The following is a 20,305-nucleotide window of genomic DNA, read 5'->3' on the forward strand; positions in this document are numbered from 1 at the left end:
GGGTTAGGGGTTAGGGGTTAGCAGTCTGAAATACTAGGGTTAGGGGTTAGGGTTAGGGGTTAGCAGTCTGAAATACTAAGGTTAGGGGTAGGGTTAGGGGATAGCAGTCTGAAATACTAGAGTTAGGGTTAGCAGTCTGGGTTAGGGTTAGGGGTTTGCAGTCTGAAATACTAGGGTTAGGGTTAGGGGTTAGGGGTTAGCTGTCTGAAATACTAGCAGTCTGAAATACTAGGGGGTTAGGGGTTAGCAGTCTGAAATACTAGGGTTAGGGGTTAGCAGTCTGAAATACTAGGGTTAGGGGTTAGCAGTCTGAAATACTAGGGTTAGGGGTTAGCAGTCTGAAATACTAGGGTTAGGGTTAGGGGTTAGCAGTCTAGGGTTAGGGGTTAGCAGTCTGAAATACTAGGGTTAGGGGTTAGCAGTCTGAAATACTAGGGCAGTCTGAAATACTAGGGTTAGGGGTTAGCAGTCTGAAATACTAGGGTTAGGGGTTAGCAGTCTGAAATACTAGGGTTAGGGTTAGGGGTTAGCAGTCTGAAATACTAGGGTTAGGGGTTAGCAGTCTGAAATACTAGGGTTAGGGGTTAGCAGTCTGAAATACTAGGGTTAGGGGTTAGCAGTCTGAAATACTAGGGTTAGGGGTTAGCAGTCTGAAATACTAGGGTTAGGGGTTAGCAGTCTGAAATACTAGGGTTAGGGGTTAGCAGTCTGAAATACTAGGGTTAGGGGTTAGCAGTCTGAAATACTAGGGTTAGGGGTTAGCAGTCTGAAATACTAGGGTTAGGGGTTAGCAGTCTGAAATACTAGGGTTAGGGTTAGGGGTTAGCAGTCTGAAATACTAGGGTTAGGGGTTAGGAGTCTGAAATACTAGGGTTAGGGGTTAGCAGTCTGAAATACTAGGGTTAGGGGTTAGCAGTCTGAAATACTAGGGTTAGGGGTTAGCAGTCTGAAATACTAGGGAACACAAACAGTACTTTGAGGTCTAATGGGTCATTTACTAATAAAGTAACAATGCAGGATTTTTCATTGGGCTCTTTTAGACAAAAATACAATAGATTATTGGCTAATGTAGTCAGTCATTGTGCATCTACTGTAATCTGATTTGAATGACCATCTGTACATTCTAGAACTATATTGACTAGTATACATGCACGTACGTGAGGGCATGTCTGTGTGGGAGAGGAGAGAGACGTGAGCTAACCAAAGGCCCCAAAGGGGTCGTCGGAGGGCAGGATGGTGATGATTGTGCGGGTGAGCACCCCCAGTTTAGCACCCCCTGTGGTGACGTTGAGCAACTCGATGCGGAAGGTCTCCTCCAGCTCAGGAATCATATCATCAATGATGTAGATGGGAACTGGCTTACTGGTCTCCCCCTCCAGGAGAACCACGTCAGAGGATGCTATGCTGTAGTCGTCACCTGGGTTGACACACACATTGTTAGACACACACTATTTATTACATACACTTTGCATGCGCACACTTGTATACACACACACAGTCCCTGCTATACAGTTTATATGAGACACTATTGATACTATTGAGATGATGTAGACCGCACTGACCAACTCTAGCAGTCATTGGTACAGCCCTGAACTTCACAGACACGTCAGCAAAAATTCCCCCAATGCGTGTGACATTGATAATGGGTCCAACATAGTCCTCGGCCACGTTGATAGCAGGGGCGGAGAGCTGCAGAAACCCAAAGGCGTCATCACTGGCCTCTACTATGACCTGGGCCACGATCTCTGCCTTCGGACCAAGACGAGGAGAATGGACAACTAGGAAAGAGAAGAAACTGTATGGTTTGACAAAAAAACAATATCCCTAGTCCAGCTGCAGACACTACATGACCAAAAGTATGTGGACACCTGCTCTTCAAACATCTCATTCCAAAATCATGGACATGAATATGTAGTTGGTCCCCCCTTTGCTGCTTTAACAGCCTCCACTCTTCTGGGAAGGCTTTCCACTAGATATTGTAACATTGCTGCGAGGACTTGCTTCCATTCAGCCACAAGATCATTAGTGTGGTCGGGCACTGATGTTGGACAATTAGGCCTGGCTCACAGTCGGCGTTCCAATTCATCGCAAAGGTTTTCGATTGGGTCACTACTTTGGTCACTACTCTGTGCAGGCCAGTCAAGTTCTTCCACACCGATCTCGACAAACCATTTCTGTATGGACCTCGCTTTGTGCATGGGGGCATTGTCATGTAAAGGGCCTTCCCCAAACTGTTGCCACAAAGTTGAAAGCACAGAAAAGTCTAGAATGTTATTGTATGCTGTAGCATTAAGATTTCCCTTCACTGGAACTAAGGGGCCTAGCCCGAACCATGAACCAGCCCCAGACAATTATTCCTCCTCTATCAAACTTTACAGCTGGCACTATGCATTGGGGCAGGTAGCGTTCTCCTGGCATCTGCTAAACCCAGATGTATCCGTCGGACTGCCAGATGGTGAAGAGTGATTCCCACTGCTCCAGAGTCCAATGGCGGCGAGCTTTTTTAAATGTATTTTTAAATAATAAAAAATGTAACCTTTATTTATTATTTACAATGACGGCGAGCTTTAGAACACTCCAGCCGATGCATGGCATTGCGCATGGAGAACCCGGCTGCGGAAACCAATTTCATGAAGCTCCCGATGAACAGGTATTGTGCTGATGTTGCTTCCAGAGGCAGTTTGGAACTCGGTAGTGAGGACAGATTAGTTTTATACGCTTCAGCAGTCGGCGGTCCCGTTCTGTGAGCTTGTGTGGTCTACCACTTTATGGTTGAGCCGTTGTTGTTCCTAGACGTTTCCACTTCACAAAATCAGCACTTACAGTTGACCGGGGCAGCTGTAGCAGGACAGAAATTTGACGAACTGACTTGTTGGAAAGGTGGCATTCTATGACCGTGCCATGTTGAAAGTCAATAAGCTCTTCAGTAAGGCCATTCTCTTGCCAATGTATGTCTATGGAGATTGCATGGCTGTGTGCTCAATTTTATACACCTGTCAGCAATGGGTGTGGCTGAAATAGCCAAATAGCCAAAACTCATTTGAAGGGGTGTCCACATACTTTAGAATATATAGTGAACAGTTGAAGTCGGAAGTTTACATACACCTTAGCCAAATACATTTAAACTCAGTTTTTCACAATTCCTGACATTTCATCAGAGTAAAAAGTCCCTGTCTTAGGTCAGTTAGGATCACCACTTTATTTTAAGAATGTAAAACGTCAGAATAATAGAGAATTATATATTTCAGCTTTTCTTTCTTTCATGTAACTGAGTCAGGTTTGTAGGCCTCCTTGCTCGAACACGCTTTTTCAGTTCTGCCCACAAATTTTCTATGGGATTGAGGTCAGGGCTTTGTGAAGGCCACTCCAATAACTTGACTTTGTTGTCCTGAAGCCATTTTGCCACAACTTTGGAAGTATGCTTGGGGTCACTGTCCATTTGGAAGACCCATTTGCGACCAAGCTTAAACTTCCTGACTGATGCCTTGAGATGTTGCTTCAATATATCCACATAATTTCCCTCCCTCATGATACCATCTATTTTGTGAAGTGCACCAGTCCCTCCTGCAGCAAAGCACCCCCACAACATGATGCTGCCACCTCCGTGCTTCACGGTTAGGATGGTGTTCTTCGGCTTGCAAGCATCCCCCTTTTTCCTCCAAACATAAAAATGGTCATTATGGCCAACAGTTATAATTTTGTTTCATCAAACCCAAGGGCATTTCTCCAAAAAGTATGATCTTTGTCCCCATGTGCAGTTGCAAACCGTAGTCTGGCTTTTTTATGGCGGTTTTGGAGCAGTGGCTTCTTTCTTGCTGAGCAGCCTTTCAGGTTATGTCGATATAAGACTCATTTTACTGTGGATATAGATACTTTTGTACCGTTTTACCCCAGCATCTTCACAAGGTCCTTTGTTGTTGTTCTGGGATTAATTTGCACTTTTCACACCAAAGTACGTTCATCTCAAGGACACAGAATGCATCTCCTTCCTGAGAAGTATGACAGCTGCGTGGTACCTTCAGGCATTTGGAAATTGCTCCCAAGGATGAACCAGACTTGTGGAGATCTACAATGTCTTTTCTGAGGTCTTGGCTGATTTATTTTGATTTTTCCATAATGTCAAGCAAAGAGGCACTGCGTTTGAAGGTAGGCCTTGAAATACATTCACAGGTACACCTCCAATTGACTCAAATTATGTTAATTAGCCTATCAGAAGCTTCTAAAGCCATGACATAATTTTCTGGAATTTTCCAAGCTGTTTAAAGGCTCAGTCAACTTAGTGTATGTAAACTTCTGATCCACTGGAATTGTGATAATCTGTATGTAAACAATTGTTGGAAAAATTACTTGTCATTCACAAAGTAGATGTCCTAACCGACTTGCCAAAACTGTAGTTTGTTAACATGAAATTGGTGGAGTGGTTGAAAAACTGGTTTTAAGGACTCCAACCTAAGTGCATGTACATTTCTGACTTCAACTGTATGTATATATAGTGTTTAAATATAGTGTATATATGTACACTTCAACTATGACAGACAAAATTAGAAAAAAAATCCAGAAAATCACATTGTAGGATTTTTTATGAATTTATTTGCAAATTATGGTGGAAAATAAGTATTTGGTCAATAACAAAAGTTTATCTCAATACTTTGTTATATACCCTTTGTTGGCAATGACAGAGGTCAAACGTTTTCTGTAATGCTTCACAAGGTTTTCACACACTGTTGCTGGTATTTTGTCCCATTCCTCCATGCAGTTCTCCTCTAGAGCAGTGAAGTTTTGGGGCTGTTGCAGATCAACGCGGACTTTCAACTCCCTCCAAATATTTTCTTTGGGGTTGAGATTTGGAGACTGGCTAGGCCACTCCAGGACATTGCAATGCTTCTTACGAAGCCACTCCTTCGTTGCCCGGGCGGTGTGATTGGAATCAATGTCATGCTGAAAGACCCAGCCACGTTTCATCTTCAATGCCCTTGCTGATGGAAGGAGGTTTTCACTCAAAATCTCACGATACATGGCCCCATTCATTCTTTCCTTTACACGGATCAGTCGTCCTGGTCCCTTTGCAGAAAAACAGCCACAAAGCATGATGTTTCCACCCCCATGCTTCACAGTAGGTATGGTGTTCTTTGGATGCAACTTAGCATTCTTTGTCCTCCAAACACGACGAGTTGAGTTTTTACCAAAAGGTTCTATTTTGGTTTCATCTGACCATATGACATTCTCCCAATCTTCTTCTGGATCATCCAAATGCTCTCTACCAAACTTCAGACGGGCCTGGACATGTACTGGCTTAAGCAGGGGGACACGTCTGGCACTGCAGGATTTGAGTCCCTGGTGGCGTAGTGTGTTACTGATGGTAGGCTTTGTTACTTTGGTCCCAGCTCTCTGCAGGTCATTCACTAGGTCCCCCCATGTGGTTCTGGGAGTTTTGCTCACCGTTCTTGTGATCATTTTGACCCCACGGGGTGAGATCTTGCGTGCAGCCCCAGATCGAGGGAGATTATCAGTGGTCTTGTATGTCTTCCATTTCCTAATAATTGCTCCCACAGTTGATTTCTTCAAACCAAGCTGCTTACCTATTGCAGATTCAGTCTTCCCAGCCTACAATTTTGTTTCTGGTGTCCGTTGACAGCTCTTTGGTCTTGGCCATAGTGGAGTTTGGAGTGTGACTGTTTGAGGTTGAGGACAGGTGTCTTTTTTAATACTGATAACAAGTTCAAACAGGTACAGGTACAGGTAACGAGTGGAGGACAGAGGAGCCTATTTAAGAAGAAGTTACACATCTGTGGGAGCCAGAAATCTTGCTTGTTTGTAGGTGACCAAATATTTATTTTCCACCATAATTTGCAAATAAATTCATAAAAAATCCTACAATGTGATTTTCTGGATGTTTTTTCTTCATTTTGTCTGTCATAGTTTAAGTGTACCTATGATGAAAATTTACAGGCCTCTCACATCTTTTTAAGTGGGAGAACTTGCAAAATTGGTGGCTGACTAAAGACTTTTTGCCCAACTGTGTGTGTGTATATATATACTATATTATACATATATATATATATATATATATATATATATATATATATATATATATATATATATATATATATATATATATATATATATAGAGTATGTATATATAGAGTATGTATATATAATGAATGTCTGTATATATAGTTTATGTACACTATCGTTCAAAAGTTTGGTTTCACTTAGAAATGTCCCCATTTTTGAAAGAAAAGTAAAATTTTTGCCCATTAAAATAACATCAAAATGATCAAATTGACATTGTTTATGTAGTAAATGACCATTGTAGCTGGAAACTGCAGAGTTTGGGGGGAATATCTACATAGTTGTACAGAGGCTAGCATCTCGGAGTCGCCTCTTCACTGTTGATGTTGAGACTGGTGTTTTGCGGGTACTATTTAATGAATCTGCCAGTTGAGGACTTGTGAGGCGTCTGTTTCTCAAACTAGACACTCTAATGTACTTGTCCTCTTGCTCAGTTGTGCACCGGGGCCTCCCACTCCACTTTCTATTCTGGTTAGGGACAGTTTGCGCTGTTCTGTGAAGGGAGTAGTACACAGCGTTGTACGAGATCTTCAGTTTCTTGGCAATTTCTCGCATGGAATAGCCTTAATTTCTCTGAACAAGAATAGACTGACAAGTTTCAGAAGAAAGGTCTTTGTTTCTGGCCATTTTGAGCCTGTCATCGAACCCACAAATGCTGATACTCCAGACACTCAACTAGTCTAAAGAAGGCCAGTTTTATTGCTTCTTTAATCAGCACAAAAGTTTTCAGCTGTGCTAACATAATTGCAAAAGGTTTTTCTAATGATCAATTAGCCGTTTAAAATGATGAACTTGGATTAGCTAACACAACATGCCATTGGAACACAGGAGTGATGGTTGCTGATAATGGACCTCTGAACGCCTATGTGGATATTCCATAAAAAATCTGCTGTTTCCAGCTACAATAGTCATTTATAACATTAACAATGTCTACACTGTATTTCTGATAAATCTGATGTTATTTTAATGGACAAAAAATGTACTTTTCTTTCAAAAACAAGGACATTTCTAAGTGACCCCAAACTTTTGAACGATAGTTTATATAGTGTATGGGGGAATATCTACATAAATATATATATATATATATATATATACAAAATCTAATATATGTGTGTATATATATATATATATACAAAATCTAATATATGTGTGTGTATATATATACAAAATCTAATATATATATAAAATCTAATATATATATATGTAGTGTAATATATATTAGATTTTGTATATGTAGTGTACGTATATATATATATATATATATATATATATATATATATATATATATATATATATATATATATATATATATATATGTTGACCATGTATACGGCTGGATATTCATAGTTGCGATGTGAACATGTTGCAGTGATTTACTTAATCTCTCATGCTGTCCTCCTCCTATGAGATTGACACTGATCAGCTCCATGAATACAGACTCATCCCTCTCAGGCTCTTCATCATCCAGCACTCGAAGGGTTACTTTAGCCTCACTCTGATTGGCTGCGAACCCCACCGACTCCAGGAGGGGGACAAAGTCCTTCCCCTCGTTGGCCCGGCCCACCCCCGGGGTCATGAAGGGGGCGGCGTCAGCCTCACTCAGGGTCCCATACGTAACGCGCACCCTTCCCATCAGCCCCCTCTGCCTGTAGATGGTGAGGGTGACCAGGGTGTGGCCCTCAGGCAGGCGGACCGGCCTGCTGCTGTCAGAGAACACAAACACTCCATAGGGGTCGTCACTGGCCAGCACTGTCACAGTGGCCTCAGTCCTCAAACCCAGACGCCCATGGGAGACGTTGACTAGGGACACACCAAATCTCTTGTCCAGCTCCGGCACCTCGTCCTGGGCCACCTGGAGCTCAATCTCCCCCCTGGTCTGGCCCACTTGGAAGGTGATGTTCCCGGCCCTGCTGATGAGGTCTTCCTCAGAGCTGACATCAGCCTCCCAGAATACAGTTACTTTGGACAAGGCACCGAACAACCGCATCACCTGAGATGGTTAGAGAGGGGGCCCAGAGAGAGAGTAGAGTAAACACAAACACACTGAAACACAGAGACACACACAGAGACACACACACAGAGACACACACACACACACAGTGAAACACAGCGATACACTCAGAGAAACAACACACACACACACACACACACACACACACACACACACACACACACACACACACACACACACACACTGACCTGCAGCAGCACAGTGCTGCGTCCCTCCTCAGGCTCGGTGCCATTGACAGACAGAGAGTCCAGGCTGAACTGAAACACTCCGTGTGCGTCGTCAGAGGCAGCGATGGTCACAGAGATGTGGGAGGCGACTCCCAAGCTGGCTAGAAAGACATACAGTTGTTTAACTATCGGGACATCACAACGTGTGACAGCCAGGGGAGTAGCACACACTGTAAACCCTGTCATTATTTTCATAACCAAAAATCAATGACTGCTTCCTATTGTGCCACATTATGTAGAACTGAATTCCAATCGAATCCTATTGATCCTCTTGAAATGCTAGACCTGAACACTGCAGTGCATTGTCGGTTTTTAATAAGGGAGAGGGTGAAGCCCTACAGAGAAACAATGATCCCTGGGATCTGGGACATTTTCTGTTCACCACTTACCACTGCTGCCCTCATCTCAATGCCTATTTACTTTTCCCACATCCCTCTCCCCGGTCACAGATCACTGGAACCATTGACATTTTAATCCCCCACACACACACGAAGGCACGCAAGCACACACGCACACACACACGAAGGCACGCAAGCACACACGCGCATGCATACAAAGGCACACACTGAGTTGTGAGCACGCAAAGACAAGCGCATGCATGCAAACACACACACACACAGAGCCTGGCCTCATCAGAGTAGGGTAAGAACTACAGAGGACGTAACACCTCTCCCAACAATATATACATATGCTTAGGAGGAGAGGGACAGTCTAAAAGGATGGGGGGTATTTGGGGGGAGGTGTAGGGGAGGTGGTCTTACCACGGTGGTGAGAGGACAAGAGGAAGAAGTCAGTGTCACTTTCTCCACTGCCACTGCCAAGGAACTGACCCACTTTAGGAGCACACCAGAGTAGTGGGGATCATTGGGGAGTACAGCACACAGGAGCACACCAGAGTAGTGGGGATCATCGGGGAGTACAGCACACAGGAGCACACCAGAGTAGTGGGGATCATCGGGTAGTACAGCACACAGGAGCACACCAGAGTAGTGGGGATAATTGGGGAGTACAGCACACAGGAGCACACCAGAGTAGTGGGGATCATTGGGGAGTACAGCACACAGGAGCACACCAGAGTAGTGGGGATCATTGGGGAGTACAGCACACAGGAGCACACCAGAGTAGTGGGGATCATTGGGGAGTACAGCACACAGGAGCACACCAGAGTAGTGGGGATCATTGGGGAGTACAGCACACAGGAGCACACCAGAGTAGTGGGGATCATTGGGGAGTACAGCACACAGGAGCACACCAGAGTAGTGGGGATCATTGGGGAGTACAGCACACAGGAGCACACCAGAGTAGTGGGGATCATTGAGTAGTACAGCACACAGGAGCACACCAGAGTAGTGGGGATCATTGGGGAGTACAGCACACAGGAGCACACCAGAGTAGTGGGGATCATTGGGGAGTACAGCACACAGGAGCACACCAGAGTAGTGGGGATAATTGGGGAGTACAGCACACAGGAGCACACCAGAGTAGTGGGGATCATTGGGGAGTACAGCACACAGGAGCACACCAGAGTAGTGGGGATCATTGGGGAGTACAGCACACAGGAGCACACCAGAGTAGTGGGGATCATCGGGGAGTACAGCACACAGGAGCACACCAGAGTAGTGGGGATCATTGGGGAGTACAGCACACAGGAGCACACCAGAGTAGTGGGGATCATTGGGGAGTACAGCACACAGGAGCACACCAGAGTAGTGGGGATCATCGGGGAGTACAGCACACAGGAGCACACCAGAGTAGTGGGGATCATTGGGGAGTACAGCACACAGGAGCACACCAGAGTAGTGGGGATCATTGGGGAGTACAGCACACAGGAGCACACCAGAGTAGTGGGGATCATCGGGGAGTACAGCACACAGGAGCACACCAGAGTAGTGGAGATCATTGGGGAGTACAGCACACAAGAGCACACCAGAGTAGTGGGGATCATTGGGGAGTACAGCACACAGGAGCACACAAAGTTGCAGAACACAGGCAAAGGATCAGTTAGAGCAGGATTTCAGGGGTGGGAAACACTGACAGATATGATTACAGGATAGGAAGGTGGACTATTTACAATGATCAGAAACAAGAGAAGAGGTGGTAAGAAGATCATCACCAATTGGACAATCAATCAATCAATGGGGTCTGTTTTACCTCCTCCGTCAGGGTTGTAGAGCTCCACTCTGAACACCTTGTCCAACTCAGGGACGGGGTTGTCTATGACGACCACACTGATGTACTTGAAGCGTTCTCCTGGCAAGAAGTCTAGCATGCCATCTGAGTCCTGTATGGGCCATGGAACAAATGCAGGCAGAGTAGGTAGGGAACAAGGGGTTAGCTTGGAGTTAGCACAAGCTCACTATCAAACAGCCATCAAAGGAGTTAGTCTAGTGACAACCTATCAAACAGCCATCAAAGGAGTTAGTCTAGTGACAACCATCAAAGGAGTTAGTCTAGTGACACCCTATCAAACAGCCATCAAAGGAGTTAGTCTAGTGACAACCTATCAAACAACCATCAAAGGAGTTAGTCTAGTGACAACCTATCAAACAGCCATCAAAGGAGTTAGTCTAGTGACAACCTATCAAACAGCCATCAAAGGAGTTAGTCTAGTGACAACCTATCAAACAGCCATCAAAGGAGTTAGTCTAGTGACAACCTATCAAACAGCCATCAAAGGAGTTAGTCTAGTGACAACCTATCAAACAGCCATCAAAGGAGTTAGTCTAGTGACAACCATCAAAGGAGTTAGTCTAGTGACACCCTATCAAACAGCCATCAAAGGAGTTAGTCTAGTGACAACCTATCAAACAACCATCAAAGGAGTTAGTCTAGTGACACCCTATCAAACAGCCATCAAAGGAGTTAGTCTAGTGACAACCTATCAAACAGCCATCAAAGGAGTTAGTCTAGTGACACCCTATCAAACAGCCATCAAAGGAGTTAGTCTAGTGACACCCTATCAAACAGCCATCAAAGGAGTTAGTCTAGTGACAACCTATCAAACAGCCATCAAAGGAGTTAGTCTAGTGACAACCTATCAAACAGCCATCAAACGAGTTATTCTAGTGACTCAACCATTATGTAGGGTATGCCTTATTATTCTCTTAATCTTTTCAAAATAAAAGCGCAGCAGATAGCCAAGTATACGGATCGAATAGGACGTTCTTACGGGTAAAATCATATCTAAACACACATTCCTAAATCATAAATCATGCATCATTCTTGTATTAGGAGTTTTTTTTTTAAATGGTCAAGTGACCATCCATCCCTGTGTCTGTCTGAGATGCTGATCTACAGTACAAGGATGGCAGGAAATGACCTCATAGTCCTCGGGGCTGGCGGCGGTAAACGGTGAGGTCCTGTAGCCGACTATGACTCTTCCCAGGAGGCCTTGGGCCCTGGCCACCAGCAGGCGAACCTCGCCATCGTCCTCGTTGACCGTGACGTGGGCAGGCTCTGTTGCCGGGGGGATTATGCCCTCAGCCGGCAGGCTCGGCTGGAACTGGAGCAGACCTGGGAGAGAGGGAACCAGTACTCACAACAGCTGCTCATCTAGCTTCATAGAACAATAAGCCTGGTCAGAGATGATCAGCGAGGGGATCAATACATGACATATTACTGATACATTCATAACGTGGGAACATCCACAACTATGAGTGATCTAACTGTGTCTGTGACAAATGTATATCAACAGTTGATGATTGACTTGCACCAACAGCAGTTTGATACAGTGTTTTTACATTATGCCACAAACTGAACCTATTTCCAACAGATTATAAGCAAAACGTCTTGTGTTTGTCAACTATGTGTTTTTACAGATATCTGCAGTTCTTGATTCAGGTACTCTGGATGAGAATTGGCATTAGGCAGTTTGATGTGAAAATCAGTTTGAGGTTCTACTGGGGTGGCACAGGGGTGTGTGTGTTTGTGTGTCTCTCCCTGCACCATAGGGATGGTCGCTGGCCATGACGGTGACCCTGGTAGCTGAGTTGTCAGGATTGATGCTGGATCCACTGGTGGGGGTGGAGCCTGGCTTCCCATCGCCTGACTCTGCTGACACCAGAGTGACCTGGAAGGACTCTGCGAACTCAGGGGTGTCATCATTCAACACCAGCAGGTTCAGGACCTGGGAGTCGCAGGGAGATGATGTCATAACACATGAGAGATAGTGAAGATTTCAATCTAAAATTAACTGCGTAGATATGTGTAGATATTCATAATGTATTTGTTTGCAGGCTTTAGTGTCTGTAGTGGATTTGTAGCTAAGCCTAATCATTAGCAAGCACCGTTGACCAGAACAACATATTCCTCTCAGCCACTAGGTGGGGCTAGAAGTTACCAACACTACTGAGTGGATGAAAGTAGTTTTCTGGGATGAAATATAGTCAGAAATGTAGATGAATGGTAAAACATTTCTCCTGACTTGTTTGTCTGACCTTTCAGTGTGTTTGTGTGCATGTGTGAGTGTATGTACAGTGTGTGTGAGTGTATGTACAGTGTGTGTGTGTGTGTGTGTGTGTGTGTGTGTGTGTGTGTGTGTGTGTGTGTGTGTGTGTGTGTGTGTGTGTGTGTGTGTGTGTGTGTGTGTGTGTGTGTGTGTGTGTGTGTATGTGTGTGTGAGAGACTCTGGTTGTTCCTCCACACCTCAGAGCGCTGACCAGGAAGGAAGAGCACCGAGCCGCTGGCCTTGGTAAAGTCCTGGTGTGCCAGAGCCTGGCTGTCTGAGTGAAGCTGAGTGACCGTGTAGTTCACATAGACGCGGTCCAGAACCCCGCGCATCCGCTCAATAACACAGGAGATGGTGGAGCCTTCCTCTGTCGTCTGGCCATAGAGGAAGGACAGAGAAGACAGGCACAGAGCCTGGTTGTTAATGATGCTCCCTAAACCAACCCGACATTGTGACATTTTAAAACATATTGTCACATCAAAATTGTAAACAAACTTTCATTTGATGACAAACTCTGACAAGATATCACAAACTTGTTATCAATTCAAGACTGACACGACTCATTCCAAAAATGGACCTTTGCTCTTTCATGGACAGCCCTCCTCTAATTCCTGCAGAGTCATGATGTGATTTGCAAAGAGACACCCGATAGCCACACATGCCTCTGAGTCCCTTTGTCCCCATGCAGAATTAGAGGGACCCTTGTTCTGATGGAATGCCATCCCCTGGTCTACCACCTGTTCTGCTACTGGGACTCTACTTCCATGGGAATGCCCATGGCTGGTCTATCACCTTTTGCTCTACCTGAGAGGAGCCATCAGAGATGCCATGTGTCCTGTCTCTCTAAAGGGCTGAGCGCACACTTCCTCCACCCAGGCGTGAACACTGGTTAAATATGCACGAGGACACACAAACCACTGGCTTCAATTACATGTCTTTCTAGGTAACCAAATATCCATATTCTCAGGGTACATGGCTCAAAGCTAGTCAGAGAATGTGACAATAATGTGCTGTTCTCCAGTGTGCTGTTTTTCTTACATCATTTAGCTGATGTGTCAGTCAGATTCAGAGCTGTACGAATGACTGCCTTAGTTGTAAAGCAGGTAAGATACTGTATGCGTGCGTGTGTATGTATCAGGGTCGTGTTAATGCAGGATTCTGCACTTTTCATGCATAAAAGGAAAGATAAAACGCAAAATAAATATATTGCTGCGTTGAAAAAAAAAAAGCAGATCTAAAAATAAAAAAAAGATTGTAAATTCTGCTCGGCTTCAATCAGGGTTCTAACGAAATCATGAATGTAAAAGGAATAATTTTGTGCTTCAGTTGCACTTCACCATCAGGATGAAATATCTTTGCACTTCACCATCAGGATGAAATATCTTTGCTCTCCTCATTGGATCACCAGACAGCGCTCTGACTGATGTGTAGGCTACTTTTCTCTGGTACTTTCATCCGGAGTAGTTTTTCCTTTGGCAGCAGGTTAAAATGCAAGAAGCAAAACATCAGGAAATGTAGCTGGCTACATTCTTTCTATGATAAATATTATACATGTGATGGCCGTGCATAGTTTTTGCGAAAAAATACCTTAATTTTTCATTGTAAGTTAATGTACTTGTGAGCTAATGTAAGTTAATGCATGGGTGGCTGCCAGCCAAATAGCATTGTACTTTCTGCCGAATGTGTTGCACTAATGTATTTTGTGTGAAGAAAAACTAGTAGCTCGCCCCTGATCACTCTATTGAAGAAAAAAACACTGTTGACTTTCAGTATAAGACCCAGGTGAAATGGTTCTGCGTTTTGAAAATGCAGATTTCTGAAAGCTAATGCAACCTGTGTGTGTGTGTGTGTGTTTGTGTGTGTGTGTTTGTGTGTGTGTGTGTGTCTTACGTCTGGTATGCAGGTGCCGGTGAAGCCAAAGAAGCCGTTGGCGTTGTCACTCTTCATCACCCGTAGAGTGGCGGTGGGGCGGGGGAGGGGGAGGCGCGCCCCCCCGTGGGTCGCCACCAGCTGCAAGTAGAACACCTCCTCCCCCTCCTCCTCCTTGTCGTCCCGCACCGTCACCACAAAGGCCTTCTGCCTCTCGTCCTGCCTGTACTGCAGGTAGCCAGAGATGTTCCTCAGGTCCGTCTTGGCGGGCTGCACGTGGAGCTCGTGGATCTCTGAGCGTTTCAGTCTGCTGTGGTAGAGACGCAGATCCTGCAGGAGGCCCGTGTAACGCTCCTCTCCGTAGGGGTCCGAGCCGATCCGCACAGGAGCTGAACCTGCAACACACACAGGAGGTAGAAGAATACACTCAGAAAAAACATCAAGCAGTAGGTGATCATGCTGCTGTCAAAAAAAAAGCTTTTTGTCTACAGAGTAGCTGACAAGCATGTATTGTACAGTGTATCCATTCCAGAATGATTCATTAATGCTACAGTGCCCCCCACCCTCACACACACACACACACACACACACAGACCACCAGCGAGCATTGCAACAGCAAAAAAATTACAAATAGAGGAAGCTCTCCACGGTGACCACGGACAAAGCTCTCAGAAAAAGCAGCAGAACACTGTTTGGACTGACAGTATGGAATGTGTCTGTTGTTTACATGTATATCCATTTGATTGAAGTTAACCCAAGAAGAGCCATTGAAACAGACAGTCCCATCGTGGGGTTGGGGGGGGGGGCTACAGAAAGCACATTGTTTGATTGAAAACTGCAGCCTGCTTTCATCTTTTGCAATGTAATAATGGTCTCTGTCAAGCATTGCTGAGTCTCTGTAAGTCCAAACGATAGGAGAGGAGGAATGGGAAAGGAGGAATGGGAGAGGAGGGAGGAGAGGAGGAATGGGAGAGGAGGAATGGGAGAGGAGGAATGGGAGAGGAGGAAGGAGAGAGGAGGAATGGGAGAGGAGGAATGGGAGAGGAGGAATGGGAGAGGAGGAATGGGAGAGGAGGAATGGGAGAGGAGGATGGGTGTAAGTCGCTCTGGATAAGAGCGTCTGCTAAATGACTTAAATGTAAATGTAAATGTAGGAGGAATGGGAGAGGAGGAATGGGAGAGGAGGAAGGAGAGAGGAGGAATGGGAGAGGAGGAATGGGAGAGGAGAAATGGGAGAGGAGGAATGGGAGAGGAGGAATGGGAGAGGAGGAATGGGAGAGGAGGAAGGAGAGAGGAGGAATGGGAGAGGAGGAATGGGAGAGGAGTAATGGGAGCTGAGGAATGGGAGAGGAGGAATGGGAGAGGAGGAATGGGAGAGGAGGAATGGAAGAGGAGGAATGGGAGCAGAGTAATGGGAGAGGAGGAATGGGAGAGGAGGAATGGGAGAGGAGGAATGGGAGAGGAGGAAGGAGAGAGGAGGAATGGGAGAGGAGGAATTGGGAGAGGAGGAATGGGAGAGGAGGAATGGGAGCGGAGGAATGGGAGAGGAGGAATGGGAAAGGAGTAATGGGAAAGGAGTAATGGGAGAGGAGTAATGGGAGAGGAGGAATGGGAGAGGAGTAATGGGAGAGGAGGAAGGAGAGAGGAGGAATGGGAGAGGAGTAATGGGAGAGGAGGAAGGAGAGAGGAGGAATGGGAGAGGAGGAATGGAAGAGGAGGAATGGAAGAGGAGGAATGGGAGAGGAGGAATGGGAGAGGAGGAATGGGAGCGGAGGAATGGGAGCGGAGGAATGGGAGCTGAGTAATGGGAGCTGAGTAATGGGAGAGGAGGAATGGGAGAGGAGGAATGGGAGAGGAGTAATGGGAGCTGAGTAATGGGAGAGGAGGAATGGCAGAGGAGGAATGGGAGAGGAGGAATGGGAGAGGAGGAATGGAAGAGGAGGAATGGGAGCAGAGTAATGGGAGAGGAGGAATGGGAGAGGAGTAATGGGAGCTGAGGAATGGGAGAGGAGGAATGGGAGAGGAGGAATGGGAGAGGAGGAATGGGAGCAGAGTAATGGGAGAGGAGGAATGGGAGAGGAGTAATGGGAGAGGAGGAATGGGAGAGGAGGAATGGGAGAGGAGGAATGGGAGAGGAGGAATGGAAGAGGAGGAATGGGAGCAGAGTAATGGGAGAGGAGGAATGGGAGAGGAGGAATGGAAGAGGAGGAATGGGAGCTGAGTAATGGGAGAGGAGGAATGAGAGAGGAGGAATGGGAGAGGAGGAATGGGAGAGGAGGAATGGGAGAGGAGGAATGGAAGAGGAGGAATGGAAGAGGAGGAATGGGAGAGGGGGAATGGGAGCTGAGTAATGGGAGAGGAGGAATGAGAGAGGAGGAATGGGAGAGGAGGAATGGGAAAGGAGGAATGGGAGAGGAGGAATGGGAGAGGAGGAATGGGAGAGGAGAAATGGGAAAGGAGGAATGGGAGAGGAGGAATGGGAGAGGAGGAATGGGAGAGGAGGAATGGGAAAGGAGGAAGGGGAGAGGAGGAATGGGAGAGGAGGAATGGGAGAGGAGGAATGGGAGAGGAGGAATGGGAGAGGAGGAATGGGAGTGGAGTAATGTGAGAGGAGGAATGGGAGAGGAAGAATGCATAGTGGGGTTTTAACTAGAGCTTCCCTGACCAGATGTGGGCCAAGAGAGTGAGGAGACGAGCAGGGTCCCACAGCGCTCACTCACAGACCACCAGTGACGTCAGATTGATGAAGACATTGACATCAAAGGAGACATTTGTACAGTATGGTGAGGTCTCTGTCTGCTGAGAGTGAAGAAGCTCAGTGGAGAAGCTTCATGAAGGTTACTGTTGTCAGGGGTCTAGGTTAGGCCTATACAATAACACAACTATAACAATCCTTTCAAACTTTCATTTTGGACATCTTTAATTAACAGCTATACCTTTATTATCGTTAACTCAAATAATTGAACTATGCAGAATCAGATACATAATATGCCCTTTATAGGACTGAGGTGGTTGTCATAGCTACAGGAAGAGGATTGAACTCTTGCTAGTGGAGTAGAAGCCCGGTTCAGTTTGTAACTCCTACAGTAAACAAGACACTCCCATAAGATCCTGTCTTAATAAGTATTAGGACTCCTGTCTTCAAGAGATAATTTCATTCTTGGGACTCACCGTCAGTGATGGCCTCTCCTTTTAGACTCTTGACCCCTCCGGGCATGAGGTTCCCATCCAGGAAGAACTCAATCATCCCATCACCCGCCGTGATCACCACATGGAGCCACACGTTGTCCTCCACAAACCTCTCTGCCGTGGTCCGGGCCACCTGGGTGTAGTTGGCCCCCAGGGCTGTGTAGTACAGCATCACGCTCACATGAGACTCATTAGTCTGGACCTTCACCCCATAGTACAAAGTCCTGTTACTGTTACCCTTAGACACGATGAAGCCGTTGGTGTCCAGCCTGGGAATCAGCCAGGCCGAGAAGGTGAAGTTAGCCAGGTTGCCAGGCCCGTCCTCTGGGCTGATGGTGCCGTAAGCTCCCTGGCGGCCCGAGAAGAGCCAGGCGTCGGTGCCTGAGTGGTGCCTCCTGGAGTGGGGCCTGAGCTCCACCTCCTTGGGGAAGAAGGCGCTGAGAAGGAGGTCCTGCATAGGAGGGAGGCCGAGAGGGAACCGGTCGGATACGATCTCCCAGGCAACCCGCACATCCCCGAAGGTGCCCTGCTGCCGCAGTATGTTGAAGAAAGTGACATCAGACATGTCCAGTTCTGACAGGACGTCCTCAGCCACTTCCTGGTCCAGATTGTCATCAGCTATGGCGAACACTCCAAAGGGGTCATCGTTTAAGGGTATCAGGACAGATGCGTTAAGGGATGTAGTAGCCAATCGGCCGCCCTCGCCAGGGTAACCACCTATGAAATATCACCGGAAAGGAAATGGTTAATGCTTTAATGTCAACAATATGTGTAATGTGACACAGAGTAATTCAGGACTAACCCATACCATCCCATTTCAACTGAGAGAACATGGGTAGCAATCTCAGATAATGATGTTCCAGTCAAGAAGATACTTCAGCTTTGCTTCCACATACCTCACCTGGAGCATACCTGCCTCATCCCTCACCTCCCCTACCTGAGATGTTGATGAGTCTGAGGACGTAGAACTCGTTGAACTCCGGGAGCTGGTCTGAGATGGCCTGCAGGACAATGGGCTTGGTCTCCTCTCCCGTGGTGAAGGTGATGGAGCCAGAGGTGTTGATGAACTCATGACCAGGCTCCAGGGCAGTGTCATTGGCATAAAGGCGCCAGAACACCGTCACGTTGCCAAAGTGTCCCCTGGCCCTGATAACACTAGGAGATGACAGGACTGCATGAGGGACTGAGAGAGAAGAGTGCCACAGACACTACGGCCCCCAAGGACCCAAACTGACACAGTCCCGGATTCAATTATTACAGCAGTTGCTAGGATCATCAACTCAAGAAGTTTGGTTAGATCTAGTTCTGAGAGATTAACAGAAATGTCTAATTTTTTGTTTTTTTAAACAACTAATTGACTGACATCGGTTCAATTATTTGAATTCTATTTAGTTTGGTTTCTCTAGAGACAAATCAGATCAAGCCCAAACTGTTCGATCTAGTGGGGAGTTGTAGTTTCCAACAGGCTAAAATATTAGACATAGTTTAGCACAGAAAATGCGGTAATTAACTACAGGCGTGCAGACACAGAGAGGAAGATACAGAGAATGTGCGATTGAGAGGGATAGAGAGCAGTTGCTTCGTGAGGTATCTCTATCTGAAAATACATGATCTAAGTAATGGATAGTTGGTATTCAGCAGTCATAAAAGTATGCCTTATTTACTTTGAAGAACTACTAAAATAGTGATTTTGTCAGACAGCATAGGCAGCAGCTCTATAGTGATGAGATGAAATAATAAAGTCATCAAATAAAACTAATGTAATATACACAATAACTTAACTATTTTATTCAATTAAAGTAATGTGAATAAATGATGGTTTATAAGCAGTAATGGGCAGTCACTACCATCATGGGACTTAATGATTGTTTAAGTCTGTGTTGTTACAGCATTCAACCCACATAATGCATTTACATTTAATGTTCTGAACTATTTTTGAAACCCGAAATCGAAAACTGTGATTTTAACAGAAACCAAACTGACCTCAAAAAACACAAATTGCTCAGCATCAAGGACAGGTGTATGATGTAATAAGGCTGGGCTTCCTTACTAGAAGTTGTTGGTCTTGCCCTCTTTTACAGGCCTCTCTGTCGATTCCAGGGAGAATATTCCATTGGCCTCATCATTGGCCTCAATCACCACTGTTGCTGTGTCACCCCTATACACAACAGCATCACCTGTACCCACACACACATACACACACACACACACACACACACACACACACACACACACACACACACACACACACACACACACACACACACACACACACACACACACACACACACACACACACACACACACACACACACACACACACAGGTCACAATGTGAAATTACACAGTTAGTTGCTGGGTGTCAAGGTCAGATATTTTCACAACCGCTTTCAAAGCACGCAGTCACTGAATACATCTACAATGTTAAAAATATGTCCCTCTGTTTTTATTAAATAACAAATGACTGAACAAGAGAGAAACATTTAATGTC

General features: G+C 45.8%; 1 protein-coding gene across 1 annotated transcript in view; it reads right to left on the reverse strand.

Annotated features, from left to right (window-relative positions):
* The window catches only part of LOC118394018 (adhesion G-protein coupled receptor V1), a 285,170-nt gene that overhangs the window by 212,620 nt on the left and 52,245 nt on the right, over positions 1 to 20,305 (reverse strand). Inside the window, 13 exon segments of the mRNA XM_052461147.1 lie at positions 1,202 to 1,417; positions 1,563 to 1,778; positions 7,450 to 8,062; positions 8,272 to 8,411; positions 9,072 to 9,143; positions 10,462 to 10,591; positions 11,630 to 11,823; positions 12,256 to 12,436; positions 12,955 to 13,131; positions 14,648 to 15,021; positions 17,798 to 18,532; positions 18,753 to 18,970; positions 19,866 to 19,992. Coding sequence (XP_052317107.1) covers positions 1,202 to 1,417; positions 1,563 to 1,778; positions 7,450 to 8,062; positions 8,272 to 8,411; positions 9,072 to 9,143; positions 10,462 to 10,591; positions 11,630 to 11,823; positions 12,256 to 12,436; positions 12,955 to 13,131; positions 14,648 to 15,021; positions 17,798 to 18,532; positions 18,753 to 18,970; positions 19,866 to 19,992 — 3,393 coding nt within the window.

This window comes from Oncorhynchus keta, chromosome 14 (genome assembly GCF_023373465.1).
Source record: "Oncorhynchus keta strain PuntledgeMale-10-30-2019 chromosome 14, Oket_V2, whole genome shotgun sequence".
NCBI classification, from domain to species: Eukaryota; Metazoa; Chordata; class Actinopteri; order Salmoniformes; family Salmonidae; genus Oncorhynchus; species Oncorhynchus keta.